The sequence below is a fragment of the Carassius gibelio genome, chromosome A1 (assembly GCF_023724105.1).
Source record: "Carassius gibelio isolate Cgi1373 ecotype wild population from Czech Republic chromosome A1, carGib1.2-hapl.c, whole genome shotgun sequence".
In the NCBI taxonomy this organism is placed as follows: Eukaryota; Metazoa; Chordata; class Actinopteri; order Cypriniformes; family Cyprinidae; genus Carassius; species Carassius gibelio.
The window spans coordinates 31729203-31753528 of record NC_068371.1 but is presented as its reverse complement, the minus strand read 5'-3'; the positions used below and the strand labels follow the sequence as shown (position 1 = coordinate 31753528).

General features: G+C 36.7%; 1 protein-coding gene across 1 annotated transcript in view; it reads right to left on the bottom strand.

Moving 5' to 3' along the window:
- Window positions 1–24326, bottom strand: part of LOC128020226 (uncharacterized) — a 364990-nt gene that overhangs the window by 173781 nt on the left and 166883 nt on the right. Inside the window, exon 7 of the mRNA XM_052607044.1 lies at window positions 14144–14419. Coding sequence (XP_052463004.1) covers window positions 14144–14419 — 276 coding nt within the window. The remainder of the gene's footprint in view (window positions 1–14143; window positions 14420–24326) is intronic.

Below are 24326 nucleotides of genomic sequence, written 5' to 3'. Positions count from 1 at the left end.
CATAACTTTGCCCAGTGGATTAGGTTGATATTAAAATACACAATATAGTAATTTTCACATAATAGTTCCTTTAAAAACAAACAAAAATGTTAAATACATTTGAAAAGTTACTTCATGCCACAAGTCTGCTAACCTATGAAGGTGTAATTAACACTGGATTTATTTAACATGAATTATGTACCATGTGTTGAGTTCAGTCTAAAATGCATTGAATAGAGAAGGTAATATACAATACTTGGTATGTCCTTGTGCTTTGGACACAAACTTTCAATAATAAAAAATGTTATTTGACCCGTGTTATGGTCTTTCATTTATGTATACTATTTGAGGGATATAAAGTCGTTGCCTAGTGGTTAGAGAGTTTGACTCCTAACCCTAGGGTTGTGGGTTTGAAACTCGGGCCGGTTATACCATGACTGAGGTGTCCTTGAGCAAGACACTGAACCCCCAACTGCTCCCCGGGCACCGCAGCATAAATGATGAACACTGCTCCGGGTGTGTGTTCACTGTTTGTGTGTGTTCACGGTGTGTGTGTGTGTGTGTGTGTGTGCACTTTGTATGGGTTAAATGTAGAGCTTGAATTCTGAGTATATGTCACCATACTTGGCTGAATGTCACTTTTAACTTTTTTTTTCACTTTAAAATTGTGTAAGCTTATAGATAATAGGCCTTGTGTTCAGTAAACATTATTTTTTTTTTTTTGTTCTGATATTTTTTTAGGTTAACATGACTATTTATGTTGTGACAACTTGTGATATTAAGGTATTATTTTAAGTTGGGAGGACTTTAGTCCCGTTTGTTAAGTTTACTCAAAAAAGCGCTTGCAATAAGTTGCCTTATTTTTTTAATAAGGTAACTTTTAACTTTTTTTTTTTTTTTTTTTTACAGTGAATGAATGATGCAAAACATGAAACAAACATTCTCACAAAAGACAAAGAACATATAAACAGAGAAGTAAATGAGGAGTGTAACGAGGGTGGGCAAGTGGGGTAAATGAACTAATAATCCATGAATCAGAGGGGTTTGTGGGTAATTGAGCAGTGACATAAACAACGTTAGATGAATCAGAGGGGTTTCTGGGTAATTGAGCAGTGTGAATCAGAGGGGTTTGTGGGTAATTGAGCAGTGACATAAACAACGTTAGATGAATCAGAGGGGTTTGTGGGTAATTGAGCAGTGTGAATCAGAGGGGTTTGTGGGTAATTGAGCAGTGTGAATCAGAGGGGTTTGTGGGTTATTGATCAATGTGAATCAGAGGGGTTTGTGGGCAGTGGCGGCTCCAGACAATTTTGATTGGGGGGGCAATGGGGGGTCCTGGTCTTTTCAAGGGGGGTCTCATGAAAACCAACAAAAAATACAGTGGACATGGCTAATAACTGCATATAACTGCTACTAAACAACAAAAACACCTTTGCAATGTAAATAAATGACAGGCTACATTTGTTATTCATATCCTTCACACTGCACTTTCATGTCAGGTATATTATGCATTTTTATTGACATTGATATTTTTACATTTATTTCCAGATAGATATTATTGAGTTTACAGGCTAAAGTGGTCTTGCTGTTGTAAACACTGTTGCTTTTGTAGAAAAAATATTTGCATCACATTTAAAATATAATTTTATTTTAATTCATTTCTGAATTGTTTTTATTTTTATAATGATAATTCAGAGAATGAGAAAATCTTAATAAGCCTTACCAGTGTTGTGATAATTATTTTTACGTGTTAAAAATAAATAAGTACTGTAATATAATAAAAGTTTATTCAAATAACATAAAAAAGACCAGACCCCTCGATGCCTGTGAAACCTTTCTCCCTCAAACAGCACGCTAGTGTTACTTCTACACTACAGGCTACACACAGCAATATAAACAACGTATCTGCATGTTCTCACATCACATCGTTCTTGTAAAATAATAATAAGTAAATAAACATCAAAATCACTTCACTGAGAATGAAACACAACTTACCAGCTGCCACGATGTTGAAAATATCCTCTAGCAATTAAAAAATGCGCGTGCAGCATGAGGAATCTTCCCGGTTGGATGAGGTCGTAGTCAGGTGAACTGTCATCATGTTGGTCATTTTATTTACGGCTAAATTATTATTAATAAATTGTACTAATATTATGATTGGGCGTGGGCAGGCATTCACAAAAGTTTATGTTATTACAAAAAAAAATTTAGGAAATTTTGCTTTGACAAAAGGGCACTTAAGGGGCAAAGGAGCAGGTGCTCAAGTGAACCGGTTCTTTCGGACAATTCGATCAAATAAACCAGCTGAAAAAAAAAATGGTTCACCGGTTCTTTTGCGCTCGATGTAATGCCGTCATTGGCGATGATTGCCCTTCATTCAAGCCTTTGGTTTACCCGCGCTTATAACATTAGCAAAGAATCAGTTCAGAATCAATCACCAAAAGAATCGGTTCGGTTCAGATGCTCTGTGTGTCGGTCTGCTTCACGCTGAATCACGCATGCGCAGTTATCATCAGCTCATCGGTTCTCGAATCGGACGCGTCCGACAGAAACGGTTCTCGGTTCAGTGTATGAATAAATGTCGAAATAATAATTATTTATTATTGTTCTGCGTAGTTTGAAGAGAAACATTTTTGGATCTTTATCCCGAATATATATATTTTTTAATCAGGATGAGGCTGGGGGGTCAAATGGGGGGTCAAGGCATTTTTTGGCAGGGTCTTGAGACCCCCCAAGACCCCCCCTGGCGCCGCCGGTGTTTGTGGGTAATTATCTGTGAGTGTCTATTATCTCCTCATAATCACATCCAGTGTGAGAAACCTGAAGTGAGACAGATAAATTACTTACATTTATTTTACTTATAAATAAAATAATCATCTTATTTTATACAGTAACTGGACTGACTGCTTCATGTTTTCCTGGTACTGTCTCAGATGATGAATCACAGCCTGCCAAAAATTTGTCTTAAATTAGTGACATTATATCACATTTCAGTTGTTACACATCATCAAACATCTGTATTTTGTAGCTGTAGCCCATAGGTGGCGATATAATCAAAGTGGAGAAAAAAAAAAAAAAATCTTCATTTTAAGCTCGATATGAATGAGAGATTCTGTATCTAAAGGAGTTTTACCCCAAGACTGATGCTTCTTATAGAGAAACAGTAATAAGAGACCAATGATGGTCAGAACCAGAACCAGAGAGACAAGAGAAGAGCCTGAAAACACTGATAGAAAAAGATGAGTAAATTTGATTTCTTTGAGTGGAATTTCAAATCATGTTTATATTTATAATCTATTATTATTTAGAGCAATAACTGTAAAAGAGGTTTTAACATTTATTTGCAATTAAATGCAATTCAGGGACCTTCAGGTTTAACTGTAAAGGAGTGTGAAGACGCAAGCTGCTAAACTTTTAATAGGTTAATTTGATAACTTTTTGACCAACCAAAACATCCAATGATGCAAGCTACTCTGTTGGTTGTCAAAATTAATGTTTTGAATCGGAGATGAAGACTGCTAGGTGTGAGAATGATGTTATTCATGACTAAATGTGGCAAGAAATTAAACCGGTTAACAAAACACGGTAAAAAAAGCACATAATCTTTTCACTCAAGTTCTGCAAGAAGTAAATGACCTTATTTTTATTTTTATTGTTATTACAAAATAATAGAAAATATATTCACATACATTTGCATATCTGCAAATACCGCAGCTCACACATAACTGATACATCAGGAAGTTTGATTTAAAAACACTGACACCAGGCTGTTATAAGAAGCCAAATGTGTCCAAATCTGAGCATCTGCATTATTTCTCTAGTGTTTCTGATCAGACACACCTGATCTCACTCATCTTCTGGCAGCTGTGGCTTCAGCACCACGGACAGCAGCTGTCAATCAAACTTCAGCAGCACTAAAGACACTCCAACAACACAAACTAAGAGTATAAATCAGCTGCCTTTCTTTCATATCAGACTTACACATCTGCATGAATGAAGAGTACAAGTGATCCTCAAGAACAAAAAAACTCTCATTGCTCCAGATTCACTCTTTCATTTGAAACACACACAAGGCATGTGCAATGGTGTAATTTATATTTAATTGAAATAATTAAAATCATGCTAATTAAAACCCACCTACCCTGTCAGCTATCATAATAGTACACATTAAGCTTATTTTATTTTAAACCAAGATATTAAAAAAGCCAATACTCACTTTTGCCACTAGATGGAGCAGAAAGTTTCAGTTGGGCATTTGGTGAACTAGAAGTTGATAACACAAACTCTATTCTAATAATGGGGCTAATAAAAGATTAATCAAATAACTAAAAGCTGATTTAAAATATGTCTTTACACTGAATTAATCCTGCAAGGAGAGTAAAAGGTCAAAGCAGCCAGCTGATTGGACATTTAACATTCAAACGCCATGCAAACATCTCATAAGACACTGAATCATAACTGCAGTTTTATGGACTTACTAGCTGAAATAAGTCTTGTGCTTCCCTTTGATACTGTAAAAACAGTCATTACACATGCAACAGAAGCATTTGTGTGTATTTCTGACAACCAGAATAATACCTTCTGAAAGAAGAACAGCAATTTATTATAAATAATATTTTTTATAATATTTTGCAATTTCACACCATCTCTTCATGGAGTGGAAAGACTGTCCACCATCATTTCCTGTTTTTATCACAGCGGCGTGTGTCTGAAGCACATAATGGTGTGACCAAACGTATATAAATAGCCAGAGCAAAACCCCAAAACCAAAAGCTCCAGAGCTGCACATTAGTTCCTCTGAAGAACACTGACTTTGAATACCTGATTTTTTTTTTTTTTTTTTTTGTCTTTTGCTCACAAACAATGTTCTGCTTCTTGTTCAGTGTTATGTGCCTCACTGTGGATTTCCTGAATATGTCTTTGTTCATAAAAAAAAAGAAAAAAAAAATTCAGACCCTGAACCTTGACCTGTTTTCTGTGGCTTTGAGGTGTTCAGAAAACAGCCTGTTCATCACACACACACACACACACACACCAGTGAAACACTATGACACAAATATATTCAAAGCCTTTTTTTACATTTTAAAAATGAAAAGTTATACTAATACTGATACACTGTAAAAATTTCAAGTTGGTTAAACATAGAAATGTAAATATACCTGCTGAGAAAACTCAACTTAAAGATATTCTTTGTTTCAACTTGAAAAGCTGTGTTTTACAAGTTATTGTGCATTAGTGATGAACACCTGCTGTTTTTGAGAGTTACAGAGAATCAGATGTACCAACTGAACCAACTTGTCTAAGCTTTATTTAAATATCCAAAACTTACAAAGACAAATTTAGTTAAGGAGAAAAAGTTCCTGTAACTTAATTGGGCCATCATGTTTTACAGTGTAGTAGTGTTTAAAGTCAATGCCTCGTAAAACAGTGCTCGTCTACAAATCACACTTTTACAGATCATCATGAGAAGCCATCAGGGGATTGTGAGAAGGTTAGTAGAGGAATAAATCATATCTGCTCCTGAGAATCTGAGATTGAACAAAAGATAAACATGATGTGCAGAATGACACTTACAGATGAAACACAAAAGAACTGCAGTGCATGAAGATAGAGACTCACCACATCACTGTCGTCTGTGACCTCCTGATGAGCAGCTCATCCCTAAGAACTTAACACAACATCACAGGTACACAATAGTGAGATACATTCTTGTGTGATAAACAGACTCATGCCTTCTAGATAAACATGTGGGTGTTTATGAAGGCGAGCATCACCTTTACACACAGTCACAGTGAATCCTCCGACCAGCAGCAGAGTGGAACACAAAGAAATCATGTTCAGCAAAAAGAAATCTGAAAACACAGAAACACAGAAACACATTATGGTGTCACAATCTCGGTGCCCATGAGCATCATTAGAAGGCACATTCCAGACTCTTGCCACTTCACGCTGGACTCCATTTCCCATGATCCTTTGCCAGGACTCATCATGTCCCTCATCACTTCATCAGTCTCACACTATAAAGGTTGCACACATCCACACACACTTTTTGGAGTATTGTTAAGCCTGTGCCCTGTTCTTAGTATGCTTGTTTCCTTGCTTTACCCTGTCTTCTTGTTTTTTGATCTTAGACTGTTTATCTGGTTATTATGATTGTTTTGCAGTCTGCCCTGACCTTTGCCTGTTTACGGATTCCTCTTTGTCTTTGTCCTAACTTTGGATATTATTGTCTGCCTGTTTGACCACTCTTGTGAAATAAATCTGCATTTGGATCCTCAACATTGTTGTCACACCTCCCGTGTTACATATGGAGAGACAGAGCGTATTAAAATTAATTTAAATACACAAAACACCCAACACTCATGGCAAATATACACAGATGTGAATGACTATAAAGTGAAATCTGAGCTGTGGTATATTTACAAACTGTGTTATTTACAAATGTATCAAGAATCGAAGTTAGACATCAGTTTTAAATTTTACTGAACAGTTTTCAACATTGAAATATTCCTGATCTTCACACCAAGGTGGATTGATAATTGAGGAAGCCTTATTCATCTCACGCTCAGTGACTCAAATTACACAAACCTGTAGGGCATGCTTTTGAAGAGATGCTTGTAAGCTATTTCTCAGCGGGAGAATAATTGATGAGACTCCAACTGTCATCTTAACTGTTGTGTATTTCATTATATTTAAATGTCAAAGCATGGCTATAGGTCAGGCTGGAGTGTGTTGCACATCATGCCGGTGTTACAGGCCTACCACGCAGACCTGCTCTTTTGCCTGATGCAGTAACTGAGCTGCACCAGACCACACACTTTTTAAGATGATGGTTCAGAAGTTCAGAAAGGCGTAGATGTGGTTTTAAAAATGCATACACAATGGTGCTGCCTCCCCAGGATGAGTTCTTAGGTAGGCTGCTTCTCACGTCATGTGATACAATAAGGTGAAAGTTACTAGGGATTGTTAAACAGGGAGCTATTCAATAAAATGTTGGGTATAGCTTTTCATGTCTTGCTGGTTTCCTATTTGATGCAGGAAATTGCTTCACAAGTATTTCATCATTTTATGTATATCTTTGTCTTTTGCCTGTCTTTGCAGTATTGTTTGCTGGACTCTGCCTGTTTGACCACTTGTGTGAAATAAATCTGCATTTGGATCCTCAACTTTGTTGTCATGCCTCCCGTGTTACATATGGAGAGACAGAGCGTATTACAATTTTCTTTTAAATACACAAAACAGACAACACTCATGGAAAATATACACAGTTGTGAATGAATATAAAGTGAAATCTGAGCTGTAGCATATTTACAAACTGTGTTATTAACAAATTGCAAACTGCACCTGCCGGTAGCCTTATCCTGAAGACCTTAACTTGTTTAGGTCTGTTTGATTAGGTTTGTAACTAAACTCTGCAGGACATCAGCACTCCAGGACTGAATATTCCTGGTTTAGGAGCTATGCCTTCAGGGTTGAGTATTCATACTGTATTTTTCTGATAAAAAACTCCCCTGGGGTGTTTAGAGATCAAACTAGATCCCCCTAGAGATAGTGAAAGGCAAGGGAACTTCTATTGTTTACCAGTGCCGGCATTCCCTGAAAGGTAATATGTATTGTGTCTTGGTTGGCTGACGTATCCAGACCTCTGAGATCTGTGGTTGGGATGGACACTGGCACTCAACCCAGTAAGGAAGGGAGAAAGGAATAAATGCCAGGACTTCCCTTGCCATTGGTTTGGAGCTTGTGGTTTGGCTGTAGGGAACTGCATCACTAACAGTTTCATGACAGGCTTGAGCGAGGGAATCTGATTCTGGCATCTGGGTCCATTGAATCCTTGTCTTGTGCTTGTACAGTCAATTAGGCAATCATTCCCACAGCATGGCACAGTGGGTACTCTCTAACCCCAGGGGTTTTCAACCCTGTCCTGGAGGACTCCCAATACTGCACATTTTGTATGTTTACTAAAACACAAACAAACACAGTTCAGGGCTGCATTCATCCCTGAGAAAAACGGGCCAAAACTTTTTTTTAAATCGAAAGTTGCAAAAATAGCAGCTGAGAAAGCCATTCTTTGTGTTCTTTTTGAAGAATGTTTGAAGGAGCCTGATGAAATCAGGATAAAAGCGTGTTTAATACTGCAAAATCTGCTCGATGTTACAGTCACTGCCCTGAAGTCCAGCATAAAAGGGAACATCCCAATCGAGTGAAGGGATTTGGTGAAACTGTGGATCCTAATTATTGTGATCCAACATGCAATTACTAAATGATATTTAGACAGATTTAAATAAGTTCCAGATCAATACTTGTGCTCTTATCATTTTGGTTATTTTGCCTTTAATGTAAATAAACGTACAAACAATATACTTGCTCTTGTGAATGTACTTCAATGCTAATTGCATTGTGCAAGCTGTCTCTTTAATACCGCATGGTTTATATACAGAGCCGGACAGTAACAGAGTACATTTACTTGAGTACAGTAATTAAGTACAATTTTGAGGGATCTGTACTTTACTCGAGTATCATTTTTGGGGAGTACTCGTGACTTTACTCAAGTACATTTGAGAGGCAAATATTGTACTCTTTACTCCACTACATTTCTATCCATAACTGTAAGTACCCGTTACTTCTTCGGCCCCATCCACAAGGAGACGGAGTTTACCCCAATCCAAGCTTTTTTTCCTTGTCTCAAGAAATAGCACAATGTCAACGCTCTGACAAACCTCTGTTAATAATGGATTTTTTGCACCCACATTTGAACCTGACTATGTTACACCGCATACTCAAGAACATCAAAGCAAATGCTCAGCTTACATTAATGTGTAATATCAGAAAAGGAAATTCAGCTAACAATTGTGTGTACATGTGAGTTTCTATGTTTTTTAATCAATCAAATCAATAAACTTAAACCAGCAAAGAAGGCAATATAGTAACTCAAGAAATATCCGTGTCTACACGAAACCACAAAACGATGTAGTACGCATGCCAGACCAGCATGTGGCGCTGTAATTCTGTCACAGAGATACACTTAAAACGGAGAAGAAGACATGGACTATGCTCATAAACCTTGCGTGTGGTATACAAATGAACATGGAACAATACATTTATTAATCTGTTGTAATGTTAGTTATCAAAAAGACAATCGTTCAGTGTTTGTTCATGTTTTTGTTGCTGTTACGTGACGTGTCGGTGTTTGACTAGGGGCGAGACGTGGGCTGATGGCGTCATCGTTTCAGAAAATATACGGATTCGCCGTCCAGACGAAAACGTAAAACGGCGGATCCGTGTGGACAAAACGACTATCCGATAAAAAAATTGTGCGTATTCACATAAACGTGTCTCTGTGCGGATGGAAAAAAAAAGACAAAAAGAACAAATCTCAGAAACCCTCAGTATGATGTTTCCCTCTCAAACGTGATTGGATTGTGCAGGCGCCACTGATTGGGACAGCCTATCAGCAATCACATTCAGCTTTCCGCCAAAGACTTCATGACAGTACGTACACACACACACACACATGCCCACACAGAGTTGTCACACATCGATCAGGTATGTGATAATGGTGTCAATTCAGCTGAAAGTATTTTCTTCTGGCTTTCCCTGTATGTCAATGTGAGAGGAAGGGGCTTAATACTGTCGCTCAAATGAGCTGAATAGTTTTTTTTCCTTCTTTGTAAGCTGACCTAAACACAGCTTATTAGCTGATTTTCTTTAATCATTATTATTTTCTCTATGCTGCGTGTATAACACAGCCAGGTTCAGAGGTGTGTCAGAACATTACTATATTGCCTTCTTTGCTGGTTTAAGTTTATTGATTTGATTGATTAAAAAACATAGAAACTCACATGTACATACAATTGTTAGCTGAATTTCCTTTTCTGATATTACACATTAATGTAAGCTGAGCATTTGCTTTGATGTTCTTGAGTATGCGGTGTAACACAGTCAGGTTCAAATGTGGGTGCAAAAAATCCATTATTAACAGAGGTTTGTCAGAGCGTTGACATTGTGCTATTGCACAAATGTTAAATAAAGAAACATAGTAAAAAGATGAAAATGACTTGATTTTACTTTCAATTCCTTTTACATTCTCCTAGGTATTAACATTAAAATTTTTCATAACTCCATGTAGGAAGTTTCTGTACATAAATCTAAGAGCTGTGGCAGTAGTAATGAAATATTTAGAAAATGTACTCTTGATACTCAAGTACTTAAAAAAAAAGACGTCAGTACTTTTACTTAAGTACACAACTGACTGTAGTACTTTTACTTGTACTTGAGTAAAATTTAGCAAGGGGTATCTGTACTTTTACTCAAGTAATAAAGCTGTGTACTCTGTCCGCTTCTGTTTATATACATGTTACGGCTGATTGGGATTAAATGCTTGACACACCCACCAAACAAGAGCAAATGTATCTCAACATTGTTGCACACCATTCTTCTCCATAGTTTCCTGATGCAGTGCAAGTTCCCACAGTGCGAAGGAAGCATGGTTACATACATATCCTGAGATGCTCTTTAAACCTGACACACCATCGTAAAAACATGGTGCTCATGAGCAAGAAACTGGACATATATATACACAGGTCTTATAATTAGAATATAATCAAAATGAAGATTTATTTCACTAATTCCATTCAAAAAGTGAAACTTGTATATTATATTCATTCATTACACATAGACTGATATATTTTAAATGTTCATTTCTTTTAAAGGGGGGGGGGGGGTGAAATACTATTTCATGCATACTGAGTTTTTTACACTGTTAAAGAGTTGGATTCCCATGCTAAACATGGACAAAGTTTCAAAAATTAATTTGTATGTTTGAAGGAGTATTTTTGGAACAAAAATACTCCTTCAAGATGTACAAGACATTCAAGATGTTCAAGATGTACAAGATGTACTTTGTAAGCCTTCCGGTTTGTTTCGGAAAGTTTTTTTTTTTTTTTTTCGAGTATGGCTCTGTGTGACGCTAGATGGAGCGGAATTTCCTTATATGGGTCCTGAGGCACTTCTGCCGGAAGAGCGCGCGCTCCTCTATAGCAGAGCACTGAGAGCACAACAGACTTCACTGATCAGAGCGAGAGCGAAATGTCACAGAAGTGTGTTTTTGGTTGCCAGGGCAAGACAACCCTGCACAGATTACAAAAAAAAAAAAAAAAAAAAAAAAAACAGCATGAAGGGACCAGTGGATGTATTTTATTTTTACAGAGCATCAACGGATTTTTTGTGTTTGTTCCCTGCATTTCAAAGATGCTTGTTTTACAAACAAGGCCCAGTTTGACGCTGGATTTGCACATCGTTTATTTCTTAAGGATAATGCAGTCCCAACGAAAAAGGGTCACGATCGTGTGTTGGAACCGCAGGCGGTGAGTAAAACTGCTTCAAATATCTCTGTGTTGTTAACTTAGCAATCTGCGCATAAGCACATCAAGTAAACAGCATGCGATGTTGTCATCAAACTGCACTTTCCACATGTACAGCTTAAAAAAAAAAAAAAAAAAAGATGACATAAAGTGGAACTTAGTCATTTTCCAAAACCGCTAAGCAAATATATACAGTTTCAGTACATACCACATAGAGACGTTGCTGATGCTGCTCTTGTTAAATTTCAGCCTCTGGATCTGTGTCACAGCTTCCACATGCTCTCAACTCAAAAGCCTACTGGTGCTCGTGATTCTTTAGCTCCGCCCATACGTCACGCCTCCAGCCGGTCGTGTTTTTCCAGGAAAAATCGGTACAGACTATTTTACTCTTATGAATAAAACTAAAGACTTTTTGGAGTTATGAAGGATGCAATACTACTCTATAGGTACTCAAGATTAACAGGATATTGAGTGAAAACGAGCATTTCACCCCCCCTTTAAGTAAGATTTTCTATGGGGTTAAGGTCAGGCGAGTTTGCTGGCCAATTAAGAACAGGGACACCATGGTCCTTAAACCAGGTACTGGTAGCTTTGGCACCGTGTGCAGGTGCCAAGTCCTGTTGGAAAATTAAATCTTCATCTCCATAAAGTTGGTCAGCAGCAGGAAGCATGAAGTGCTCTAAAACTTCCTGATATACGGCTGCGTTGACCTTGGACCTCAGAAAACACAGTGGACCAACACCAGCAGATGGCATGGCATCCCAAACCATCACTGACTGTGGAAACTTTACACTGGACCTCAAGCAACGTGGATTGTGTGCCACTCATCTCTTCCTCCAGACTCTGGGACCCTGATTTCCAAAGTAAATTCGAAATTTACTTTCATCAGAGAACATAACTTTAGACCACTCGGCAGCAGTCCAGTCCTTTTTGAAGCGAGACGCTTTTTTTGTGTCTTGCCCTCCTTGTGCAAGGTGTGAATGGTCATCTTATGACAACTGTCAAGTCAGCAGTCTTCCCCATGATTGTGTGTCCTACAGAACTAGACTGAGAGACCATTTAAAGGCTTTGCAGGTGTTTCGAGTTAATTAGCTGATTAGAGTGTGGCACCAGGCGTCTTCAATACTGAACCTTTTCACAATATTCTAATTTTCTGAGAAACTGAATTTGGGATTTTCCTTAGTTGTCAGTTATAATCATCAAAATGAATAATAATAAAATACATAAACATTTGAAATATTTCAATCTGTGTGTAATGAATGAATGTAATATACAAGTTTCACTTTTTGAATGGAATTAGTGGAATAAATCAACTTTTTGATTATATTCTAATTATATGACCAGCACCTGTAGAACGACAAATCATAAGCAGCACAATGCAATGCAAAATATGTTATTTTTACTTTATAATCAACAAATGATACATACCAACTCTAGATAATGTTATAAATAACAAAAGGAGCATATGAAATGACACATTTCAATCAAGTTAATGTTTTCGAACCAATGATTGGAATATAGAAAATGTGAAGGTAAAGAAGACATCCTTTTTTAATTTGATCAAAACCTGTTGTTTTCTGGTGAACAAAGTCATAGAAACCTATTTTATTTGTGAAGCGAAGTGTATCAATATTCGAAAAGATCAAGACTTACCTGTTTTAACAGTGAGTCTGACTTTAGTGATGACGTGAGCTCCACACCAGTATATCCCAGAATCCTCTTCTCTCAGATCAGTGATGTTCACAGTAAAGACTCCAGTAGATGCTTCATCACTGAAAGAGAATCTATCATCTCTGATCGTCTCCAATGAAACTCCATCCTTCACACACATGGAGGCTTCATGTGCTTTGCAGAAGCGTTTCTGATCTTCATCATGATGTTTGCACTGGATTGACACGTCGTCTCCTTCATACTTAGTCAAGTTCAGCTCTGGAAATGTTTACAGACACAAGAACATCAATTCACAGCCGTAGTTTCACATATTCAGATACAGAAACCTTCCTCACCCTCGTTCATGATGACGATCAGATGAGTGTAAAGATAATTGAGCTCTGTTTCTAATGTCACTGCACACCAGTATTTCCCAGCATCCTCTGCTGTCAGTCCAGTGATGGTCCCAGTGAAGACACCTGCAGTGACGTCATCATTCAGAGTCAATCTGCCAGTCTTGGTCTCTTTCTCTTCTCTCACAGTCTCATTGAGAGGATTTCTGTCTCTAGTGGAGCACTTCCCCTTACAGAGAGACTTTGGCTTTGATTTATAGATTGAATCATAAGGACAGATGATCTCAGCTGATTCTCCTTCATCTCTCACTACTGGAGGCACTAAAAACAATAAAACACAGACATTTAACACAAATCATTTTGAATATACTGTGATTACTGCAGTGAAATCATCTGAAAGGACTCACTGATGAGGTTGAGCTGAATTTGAGTGTTCAGGGAGATGAAAGTCAGATCTGTGTCTCTGGTTTCTGCTCCACACCAGTAAACTCCAGCATCTCTCAGACTCACATTACTGATGCTCACTGTAACAACTCTCTCTTCATTTCTCTCTGATGAACCACTCATTTCTGTCACTTTAGATGAGACGATGCTTTGACAGATGTGATTATCATCCTCTTTGCAGAAATGAACTTTATTGCTCGTTTGGGATCCGACAGAAGATGTTGACTTCTCCACCAAGATACACAGATTCAGTAACACGCTTTGGATAGTTTACATCTGTTAACCAAGAGAAATCACACAAAAATCAGAACAGATTCTCCAAACATGCAGGACAAAGTATCTGAGGTTCCTCACCGTGTCTGACGCTCAGCTGTATCTCAGTGAAGCTCTCAGTATAGTCAGATACTTTCACTCCACACCTGTATGTTCCTTCATCTGCAGCTTTCAGCTCTCTAAAAAACACCATCAAGACTCCTGCTCTGGTGTCGTCATATAAAGAAACATCTCCATTCTCCATCCATTCACCCTGAACTCCTGGATTCTTCCTCTCTGAACATCCGTCTGATTCTTTACAGATGTATTTTGGGTTGGTTTTGTATTGAGGATGTTCACACTTGATCATCAAACGTCCTCCTGAGAAGCAATTCACTTTATACATAGCCAATTTATCTGTCACAAAAGAGCATCAACATCTAGTCACTTGTGCCATAAACAAAGACTTTAGAAACTTTGAAACTAGATTTGTTCTACTTACTAATAATATGTAGATGAACAATATTAATAACTGTGTAACTGTACGAGTCTCTGTTGATCCAAACTCCACATAAATAAACTCCTCCATCATCTGGTGTCACAGCAGTGATCCTCACACTGAAGATGTTTTCTTCCCGGTTATCTGAAAAGCTCAATTCTTTTTTATTTCCCCAAGTGTTGCAAATCATCTCAATGGAGGCTTTTTCTTTTCTGAACATGATTTTGGGATCATTTTTATGGTTCTCTGAATAGTTGCAGCTGATCATGACATTGTCTCCACGATTCACAATTACTTTCTTTGGCATCCCACAACACAAATCTATCATTCATGGAGAAAACAAAGGATTTTGACATGTAATGAGGCTTTAAAATTAATCAGTAATTTAATTTTACTCATTAAGATGTCAATGTAACTTACTCTCTAACACAATTAAATTCATATATTCAGGCCTCGTGCCAGAAACCCCAATCCTGTATCGTCCAGCATCCTGTTGGTTCAGTTCTCTGATGAAGATCAAGAGGTTTCCCTTGCTATTGTGAAATAGTGATAATCTTCCCTCATTAAATAATTGATCATGTTGCTTATCATTTTTTATTCTTCTCCATTCAGGTAACTTATACATATATTTAGCAGAGTCACTGGACCAAAGTTTCCCAGAATCCACCAGAACACTTCCTCCAGAATATCCCGTGACGCTAAAGCATCTCACTGCAGCTGTCAATCAGATTGATACTGTGATCAGAAAGATGATGAACAGAAAACAGCATCATTACTGCAGTGATGAAAGAGAAAAGCTCTGACCTGAGATCAGGTAGAAAGTGAGGAAGATGAGGAGGATCTTCATTGTGAGTTGAGTTCAGTCTTCTTTCTGCTGAATGATCTCTGTGTGAATCTCTCTGTCTCTACATCTGTCTGCTTTAGTTACTTCCTCTTTATTCAGCTCTTTATCAGTAATGAGCAGCTTTACTGGCTCCTCCCACCATCAGCACTGACTGAATATCACATTAATCACACTGAAAGAGCGACACCTGGTGGAGTTACACTGATACACAGGTTTCATGTTCTCATGTAAACAAGGACAAATGACACAGAAGTTGTTCAGATCAGCATCAGCATCATTTTAATCCCCCACCAGAGAGAAACTGAACCCATAAGTTCAATGAGGTTCCATAGAGTCTGTACAGCAACACTGTAAAAAAAAAAAATTAATTTAATTTAAAATAACTTAATATCACAAGTTGTCACGACATAAATAGTCATGTTAACCTAAAAAAATATCAGAACAAATAGATTTTTGTTTACTGAACACAAGGCCTATTATTTACATTTACCTGATGCTCTTATCCAAAGCGACTAACAATTGCTATTGCTATATACACACACACATATATATATATATATATATATATATATATATATATATATATATATGTGTGTGTGTTTGTGTGTGTGTGTGTGTGTCAGAGGTCACTGGAGCAACTAGAGGTTAAGTGTCTTGCTCAGGGACACATTGGCGTCTCACAGTGGATTCGAACCTGGGTCTCTCACAACAAAAGCATGTGTCTTATCCACTGCACCAACACTATCATCTATAAGCGTACACAATTTGTTATATTATTCAAATAGTCTAAATAAATAAAAGATCATAACACGGGTCAAATAACTTTTTTTATTATTGAAAGTTAGTGTCCAAAGCACAAGGACATACAGAGTCTCGTATATTAACTTCTCTATTCAATGCATTTTAGACTGAACTCAACACATGGTACATAAGGCATGTTAAATAAATCCAGCGTTAATTATACCTTCATACGTTAGCAGTCTTGTGGCATGAAGTCACATGTATTTAACATTTTTGTTCGTTTTTAAAGGAACTATTATGTGAAAATTACTATATTGTGTATTTTAATATCAACCTAATCCACTGGGCAAAGTTACGTCCAGTGGACGTCTTTTTATGTTTTTGCAGACGTTGAAAATACATCCACTGAGGAGACAGAATGTTTTTATGACATCCTTTTTTAAATGTTTTTTATGTCTTATATAGACGATATCGATATAGACGTTCACATATCCTCCTTACAAGGTTCTGTGACTTTATTTCTGTCAGACATCTAGAGAAGCTCTAATTGAGAATGAATGAATGAATTATTTATTCATATTCATATTAATTTCATCTTAAAACGCACTGTTTTCATTTACTGTTGTTATAAGGCATATTGCCAAAAGTAATAGCCATAGGTCAGTCATGTCAAAATACACTTCCCTGCATTAACGCTGGCAGTTACGTCATAGTCTGTTTTAAAAACTATTGGTGTAATGTGTGATGATCTGTTATAGATAGTTGAGTGTCATGTGGCATATTCAGAGTGAATCTCCTCCTTTTCACTGAATCTGAATGTAGCTTCACTGAGAGACTCTTCATGCTTCTGGAAACTGGAAACAGTGTACAGGAGCTTATCAGAGGGGATTGTGGGTAAATCATCATGATTCTTCATTTGAGCTGATCCAGGATCTGAGAGAGAATCACGTCTGCTGTCTGCATGTGATGACTGAATGAATATAAAACATCTTAGTGAGAAAACATCTTATTAGCACAATATATTTTCAGATACACACACACACACACACACACAGAGAGAGAGAGTTTAACTTACTATTGTATTTTTCTTCTTCTTTCTCTTGTCTGATGTTGAGATTCTTCCTAATTACCCAAAAACAAAATTAGTTAATTAGTAAGAGAAAGACAAAATGGAGATGCACAGCAGCATCTGAGAAAGAAACTCATTCAGTGAGTGAGAGTCTGAAGATTTCATATTTTTTCAACAGATAATAAATGACCAAACCTTGTCTCCTGTGTCTTAATTTGCACACAATCAGAGTGAAGAAAAAGTATTTTAAAATTAAAAAAAATATATTTAATAAGCACAATATATGTACAAACAAACACACAATGTAACTCACTATTGTATTTGTATTCTTATTTCTCTTGTCTGATGTTGAGATCCTTCATAATTACCCCAAACAAAATGATTTAATTAAGACAAAGAGTAAGAGAAAGACAAACATATTCAACATTAAATGTCAGTAGCATCTGAGACAGAAACTCATTGAGTGACTGAGATTATCTGAAGCAGCTCAGAGACACTCAAACAATTCACTTAAATGATTCAAGAGATAAATATTGAAACAAGTGTCACCTCGTCTCCTGTGTCTTAATTTGCACACAGTAAGAGTGAATCAAGCGATCAGCAGCAGAATAATGCACAATCTTCATTTTATTAGTCACTTAAATATCTAATTAATTTGAACTCTTTGAGGACCTGGGATTTGTCTCAAGACTAGTTTGTGACTTGGAATGAATGACTTGTTTCCTCTGATGAAATCAGCTGTTCATGGGTGGAGCAAAAATATGGCAGGACTTTTACTCTTTGGCCCCTGGATTACCCACCTCTAATGTACAGATCGTAATTTTGCTCGCATCAATGCTAAAAAATATCCGACAAGGGCTTATGCTGTTGCCTAAATTAGAGTCTGAAGGATTGGTTTGCAGGTGCACGCTGATCTTCAGCTGGTTAAAAGAGCACCCTTCGATACTCCTATTTCCGTAGGCAATCCTGCCCCACTCCACACACTAAGAAGGCCTTTGCTTAAAGCTATCAAGATATGGGACTGCTTGCTTGTGAGGATTATATATTGTCCAGCATCATGTACTAGTCCTGCCGTGCATAGGAGGGATTTGTGCTTTTGCTGTCTCTGAGCACACACCTGATAAAATGGTCAAGGCTTCATACGTGTAACATTCGCCGTCGTAAAGGGTAATAGTACGGGTGTTCAAATCCTCGGAAATGCTGGAAATTAATGTAGTGTTTTCAGGGTTAATTATATAAGTGCTTAGATTTAAATAAGTGCCTGGAAATGTGTGCATTGGGTTAATATTTGCTTCTTACTGTATAGCATGGTCCATTTTATAAGCAGCTCCGCTCGAATCTGCGCCTGTGGCTGTGGAGTGCTCAATCAACGCGAACCCTTGCAGGATTGGAACATGGTTGGTTTTGGGGGTTCTTCTTCAGGTAGTAATACTCTCATTATGTTTTGGGGGTTAATGTTAAAGCTCTTGTATGTTCAGTTATTCTGGGAGCAAGAACCCCCATAAGGAACCATACCGCCAAAGATAAATTCTGTTCAATAAACTCAAGTAAACTTGCCAAAGTGGTTCCTGTCTGATGCTCACTATAACAACTCTCTCTTCATTTCTCTCTGATGAACCACTCATTTCTGTCACTTTAGATGAGCTGATGCTTTGGCAGATGTGATTATCATCCTCTTTGCAGAAATGAACTTTATGCTCCTTTGGGATCCGACAGATGATGTTGACTTCTCCACCAAGATACACAGATTCAGTCACACTCTTTGGATAGTTTACATCTGTTAATTAAGAGAAATTGCACACAAATCAGAACAGATTCTCCAAACAGTCAAGATAAAGTAAAGTTTCCTCACCGTGTCTGATGCTCAGCTGTATCTCAGTGAAGCTCTCAGTATAGTCAGATACTTTCACTCCACACCTGTATGTTCCTTCATCTGCAGCTTTCAGCTCTCTAAAAAACACCATCAAGACTCCTGCTCTGGTGTCGTCATATAAAGAAACATCTCCATTCTCCATCCATTCACCCTGAACTCTGTGAATATTCACTGCTGAAATTGGCAGTTTTTTCCAATATTCACCATCACTCTCCTTGACACTTTACAAAATGAATCTGTGAGAAAAGCTCTGACCTGAGATCAGGTAGAAAGTGAGGAAGATGAGGAGGATCTTCATTGTGAGTTGAGTTCAGTCTTCTTTCTGCTGAATGATCTCTGTGTGAATCTCTCTGTCTCTACATCTGTCTGCTTTAGTTACTTCCTCTTTATTCAGCTCTTTATCAGTAATGAGCAGCTTTACTGGCTCCTCCCACCATCAGCACTGACTGAATATCACATTAATCACACTGAAAGAGCGACACCTGCTGGAGTTACACTGTCTGATACTGAGAGCTTACTCAGGTTTCTTGTTCTCATGTGCAGGTGCTTCTCAATAAATTTGAAAGTTGTGGAAAAGTTCATTTATTTCAGTATTCATCTCAAATTGTGAAACTCGTGCATTAAATTCAATGCACACAGACTGAAGTATTTGGTTCTTTTAATTGTGTTGATTTTGGCTCACATTTAACTAAAACCCACCAATTCACTCTCTAAAATTAGAATATGGTCACATGCCAATCAGCTAATAAACACCTGCAAAAATTTGGAGCTCTTCATGCTTCCTTCTGCTGACCAACTTTTTGAAGATGCTGATTTCATTTTGCAGCAGGATTTGGCACCTGCCCACACTACCAAAATCACCAAAAGTTGGTTAAATGACCATGGTGTTGGTGTGCTTGATTGGCCAGCAAACTCACCAGACCTGAACCCCAGAGAGAATCAATGGGGTATTGTTCAAAGGAAGATGAGAAGCAAGAGACCAAACAATGCAGATGAGCTGAAGGCCACTGTCAAAGAAACCTTTCCATACCACCTCAGCAGTGCCAAAAACTGATCACTTGACCATGCCACACCGAACTGAGGCAGTAATTAAAGCAAAAGGAGCCCCATACCAAGTATTGAGTACATTCATAATAATATTATGACCGGTTTGTGGATTCAGCACCATGGACAGTAGCTTCAGCAACTTCAGCATTATCGATGACAGTTGAGAATAAGTTGATCTGCTTCCTTCCCTTCACTTTGACTTTGAGCATAACGCCATCTGCATTAAAATAATGGCTCTATGTAATTATCAATTATTTGCCAAAGTCAAAGTCACCTTTATTTATATAGCGCTTTAAACAAAATACATTGCGTCAAAGCAACTGAACAACATTCATTTGGAAAACAGTGTGTCAATAATGTAAAATGATAGTTAAAGGCAGTTCATCATTGAATTCAGTGATGTCATCTCTGTTCAGTTTAAACAGTGTCTGTGCATTTATTTGCAATCAAGTCAACGATATCGCTGTAGATGAAGTGACCCCAACTAAGCAAACCAGAGGCGACAGCGGCAAGGAACCGAAACTCCATCGGTGACAGAATGGAGAAAAAAAACCTTGGGAGAAACCAGGCTCAGTTGGGGGGCCAGTTCTCCTCTGACCAGACGAAACCAGTAGTTGTCCAACATTTAATTAATTCTTTGTTTTTGAACATACAGAAGGTGAGTAAATCAGTTTCATTTATAATTAAACAAACCAGAACACAAGAAAATAAATGTATGTTCTGTATCAAACGATATACAATAGTCCAGGCTATTTTTAAAAATTAGAAAATTCAATGTTGAGTAGAAATGTAACATTACCTCAGAATCGCCACTAGATGAAGCCAGAGGTTTCAGTTTCAATAAGACAGCTGGTTCTGTGTTTACTGTAGGTGCTTCAAAACTAGTAACAAATGCAATGAGGAACAGGAACAAACACCATCAGTAGAGAGATATAGTAGAGCTTACAATCTGAGTTCTCAGAAATTATTATTTCAGACTATAACACATGCAGTGTCTTTATTGTAATATTCTTAAAATGCAATACCTCTAAATGAATTTGACAAAATAAACGTGTTCATTCAGTGTCATATATTCTGAATATGTACAAATCTGGAATGATATATTGCTTGAAATTAATCATTTTGATATCTTAGCAGGTTAGAGTATGTTTAATATAACAGCGTATATACTGTATAATTTATTTTAATTGTGTTGTTTGAGTTTGTTAAGATATACTGTGAGATTCACGAGCCTCAGTGCCACTGTTAGTTAAAGCACTGCTTCAGAAATATATAACTCGTCCATATGTTTCATGGTGTAACATTGTAGGTCTTCTGAAGTTATAAAAACAGATCCAAATGTAACTCATTACTTAATGAAAATCTTGTTCTAGCTGATCTGCCTGTTCATTTATTCGAAGATTCACCGGCGAACTTTGTTTTCATTCAAAAGGACGCGCATCGCCCCATAAGGAGAAAGGGGAGTAGTCGAAACTTCGCTTAAAGATAATTGGCTCTCGCGCGTGAGTGTTGTGACATATTTGAATACTAACGATCTAAATAAAAACTGAAGGTTCTGTGTGCCATAATGTGGATCACAGTCGGAGACAAAAACAGTTAAAAAACGTGTGTTTGATCTCCTGTCTCAAATACTGATGTATTATTTCCGATCATATTTCAGGAGAGATTCCATTGCGACTGAGAGCAAAAGGTACTGAGAGAATTGATATTTAATAATGCATTCTTAATTTTTTTAATACAGTTAGTTGTACTTATTAGCAAAAGGGGCATTTCATCATTGGTAACATTTGCTTTTGTAACTTTTAAAATTAAGCTCATGTTTTAATCTTTTTTTTTTTTCGATACTGTATCTAACAACACACATATTTCAATCTTGGAAATGTACATTGGTCATTCTCAGGCACCGTTTTAAATTATTTTACAAAGTTCTAAAGTAGGGGATTGATGAATTTTTCTCAGTCCTGTTACCAAAAATCTTTTAAAAAACATGTTCAACGTTGTCAACTAATTCATTTGTCTTCCACTCACAAAAAGTGATTATCTTAAAAGAAATTACTATTTCTTTAGTGTTCTAGGTAGTTTTTATTAATTATTTTAATTATACATTCTAAATGTTGCAGTTAACTAAATGTGAAGACACTTTGCTTAATAATAAAAAATATTTTAGAGTTAATTTTCATGCATTTTTTATACTTATAATATCATGGGGACAGAAATATTACCCATTCGGTGGAATGTCCCAAAAACAATTCTGAGCTTTAGTAAAGTATAAATGTAGATTTCTACAATAGAAACTGGGACAAAGAATATACAATTATTGTGTTCCACACAATTACAGCATCTTTATTACTGAGTGGAAATTTGTTAACAGTGGGTAGCCTACTTTAGAACCATTTCCTGTTTTTACCACACATGCAGGGCGCACATAAAAAGAAAAGACAATAAAACCACAAGCAGAAGAGCAGCACATGTTGATAATCTTTAGCACACTGACCACAGTAATAAACAACCCTGCAAACACAAAGCACTGAGACATTTACAAGTAAGTCACTTTAGTAAACAAAATAAATAAATTACATAAAATAAAAATACTGGGTTAAATAACTTTTTTTTTTCTTCTTTCTGAAATTAAACACCTTGATTAAACACATAACCAAAATCTATTTTTTACTTAAAATATTCTTGCAAACATTCAAATTTGCTGTCTGATGATGATCAAACCCATAGCATCCCAACATCAGAAACTGATATTGCACAATCAGTAATTTGGTTACGTTATGTTCTGAATAATTTACATCAATTGTATGCTGGTATGTGCATGTATACACATTAAACAATAAAATGGTGACATTTAAAGTATCTTTAATATTTTCTACCATTGGTTTGTTAGATCATGGTTTTGATTTTGTTTGATCATAAAAATGTTAAATCTTTTTCTCAATTCATTATTTCAGTAATTATTGCAGGTGAATCACTGAATGATCAGCTCTTAGTCTGTTCACAATAGATGTTCATCTTCTGTCTGAGTTCAGTCTCTTGTGTCTCGCTGTGGGTTTCCTGAATAAAGCCGTTAATCTTCACAATCAAACTAAACTGAGACCCTGAACCTTCACCAGTGTTCTGTGGCTTTTAGCTTGTTGGAAAAACAACTTAATCATCACACAAATACAAAAACCATTCCAATGTTTGTGAGAAACGTTGAGACAGATAAAATCAAACATATCATTTTCAAGTCTCTGAATATCACAATAACATCAAATCAGGCCTGAGAATAATACAAAATAAAATTAGTATTTCTGACCTAGTTATTCTCTTTTGCCAAAAGTACAAAGTTTTATCTTTGTCTTTCAGGATGATAATTAGATTTCATATTATATTTCTGGGTGTTTCTCTGGATATTTATCAGATCATCAGTTTGAAAACTAGATTCAGTCATTGTCTGTTAAAACTGTTAATGAGAGTCAATGCCATACAATGACAATATAATATATGATACTATTATAAATCAGCATCTTGCATCTTGCATTTACAAATCTGAATACTCAAAAAGATCAGAAAGAGTCATTTGAACTGCTTTAAGAGCTATTATTAAAGAGTCTTTATTAACTGTTAAAAGCTGCTTTGTGTCTATATGTGCAGTGGAAACTCTACAGTATCTTCTAGAAGTGTCAGTCAAGGGTTTATTTCCTGTTTTTTATCACACCCTCACATAAACTGACATGACACCCTATTTTAAACACCTGAGAGAAGGAACATGAACAGCAGCGGAAACTTTGAAGTGTCTCATGATTCACAAACTAAACTGAACGACCCTCATCAAACCCAACAACTGGTCATCTATAAATTATGGATTTTATATATATATATATATATATATATATATATATATATATATATATATATATATATATATATATATATATATTGTACAGACCAAAAGTTTGAACACACCTTCTCATTCAAAGAGTTTTCTTTATTTTCATGACTATGAAAATTGTAGAGTCACACTGAAGGCATCAAAACTATGAAGTAACACATGTGGAATTATATATGGAATTATATACATAACAAAAAAGTGTGAAACAACTGAAAATATGTCATATTGTAGGTTCTTCAAAGTAGCCACCTTTTGCTTTGATTACTGCTTTGCACACTCATGGCATTCTCTTGATGAGCTTCAAGAGGTAGTCACCTGAAATCATCTTCCAACAG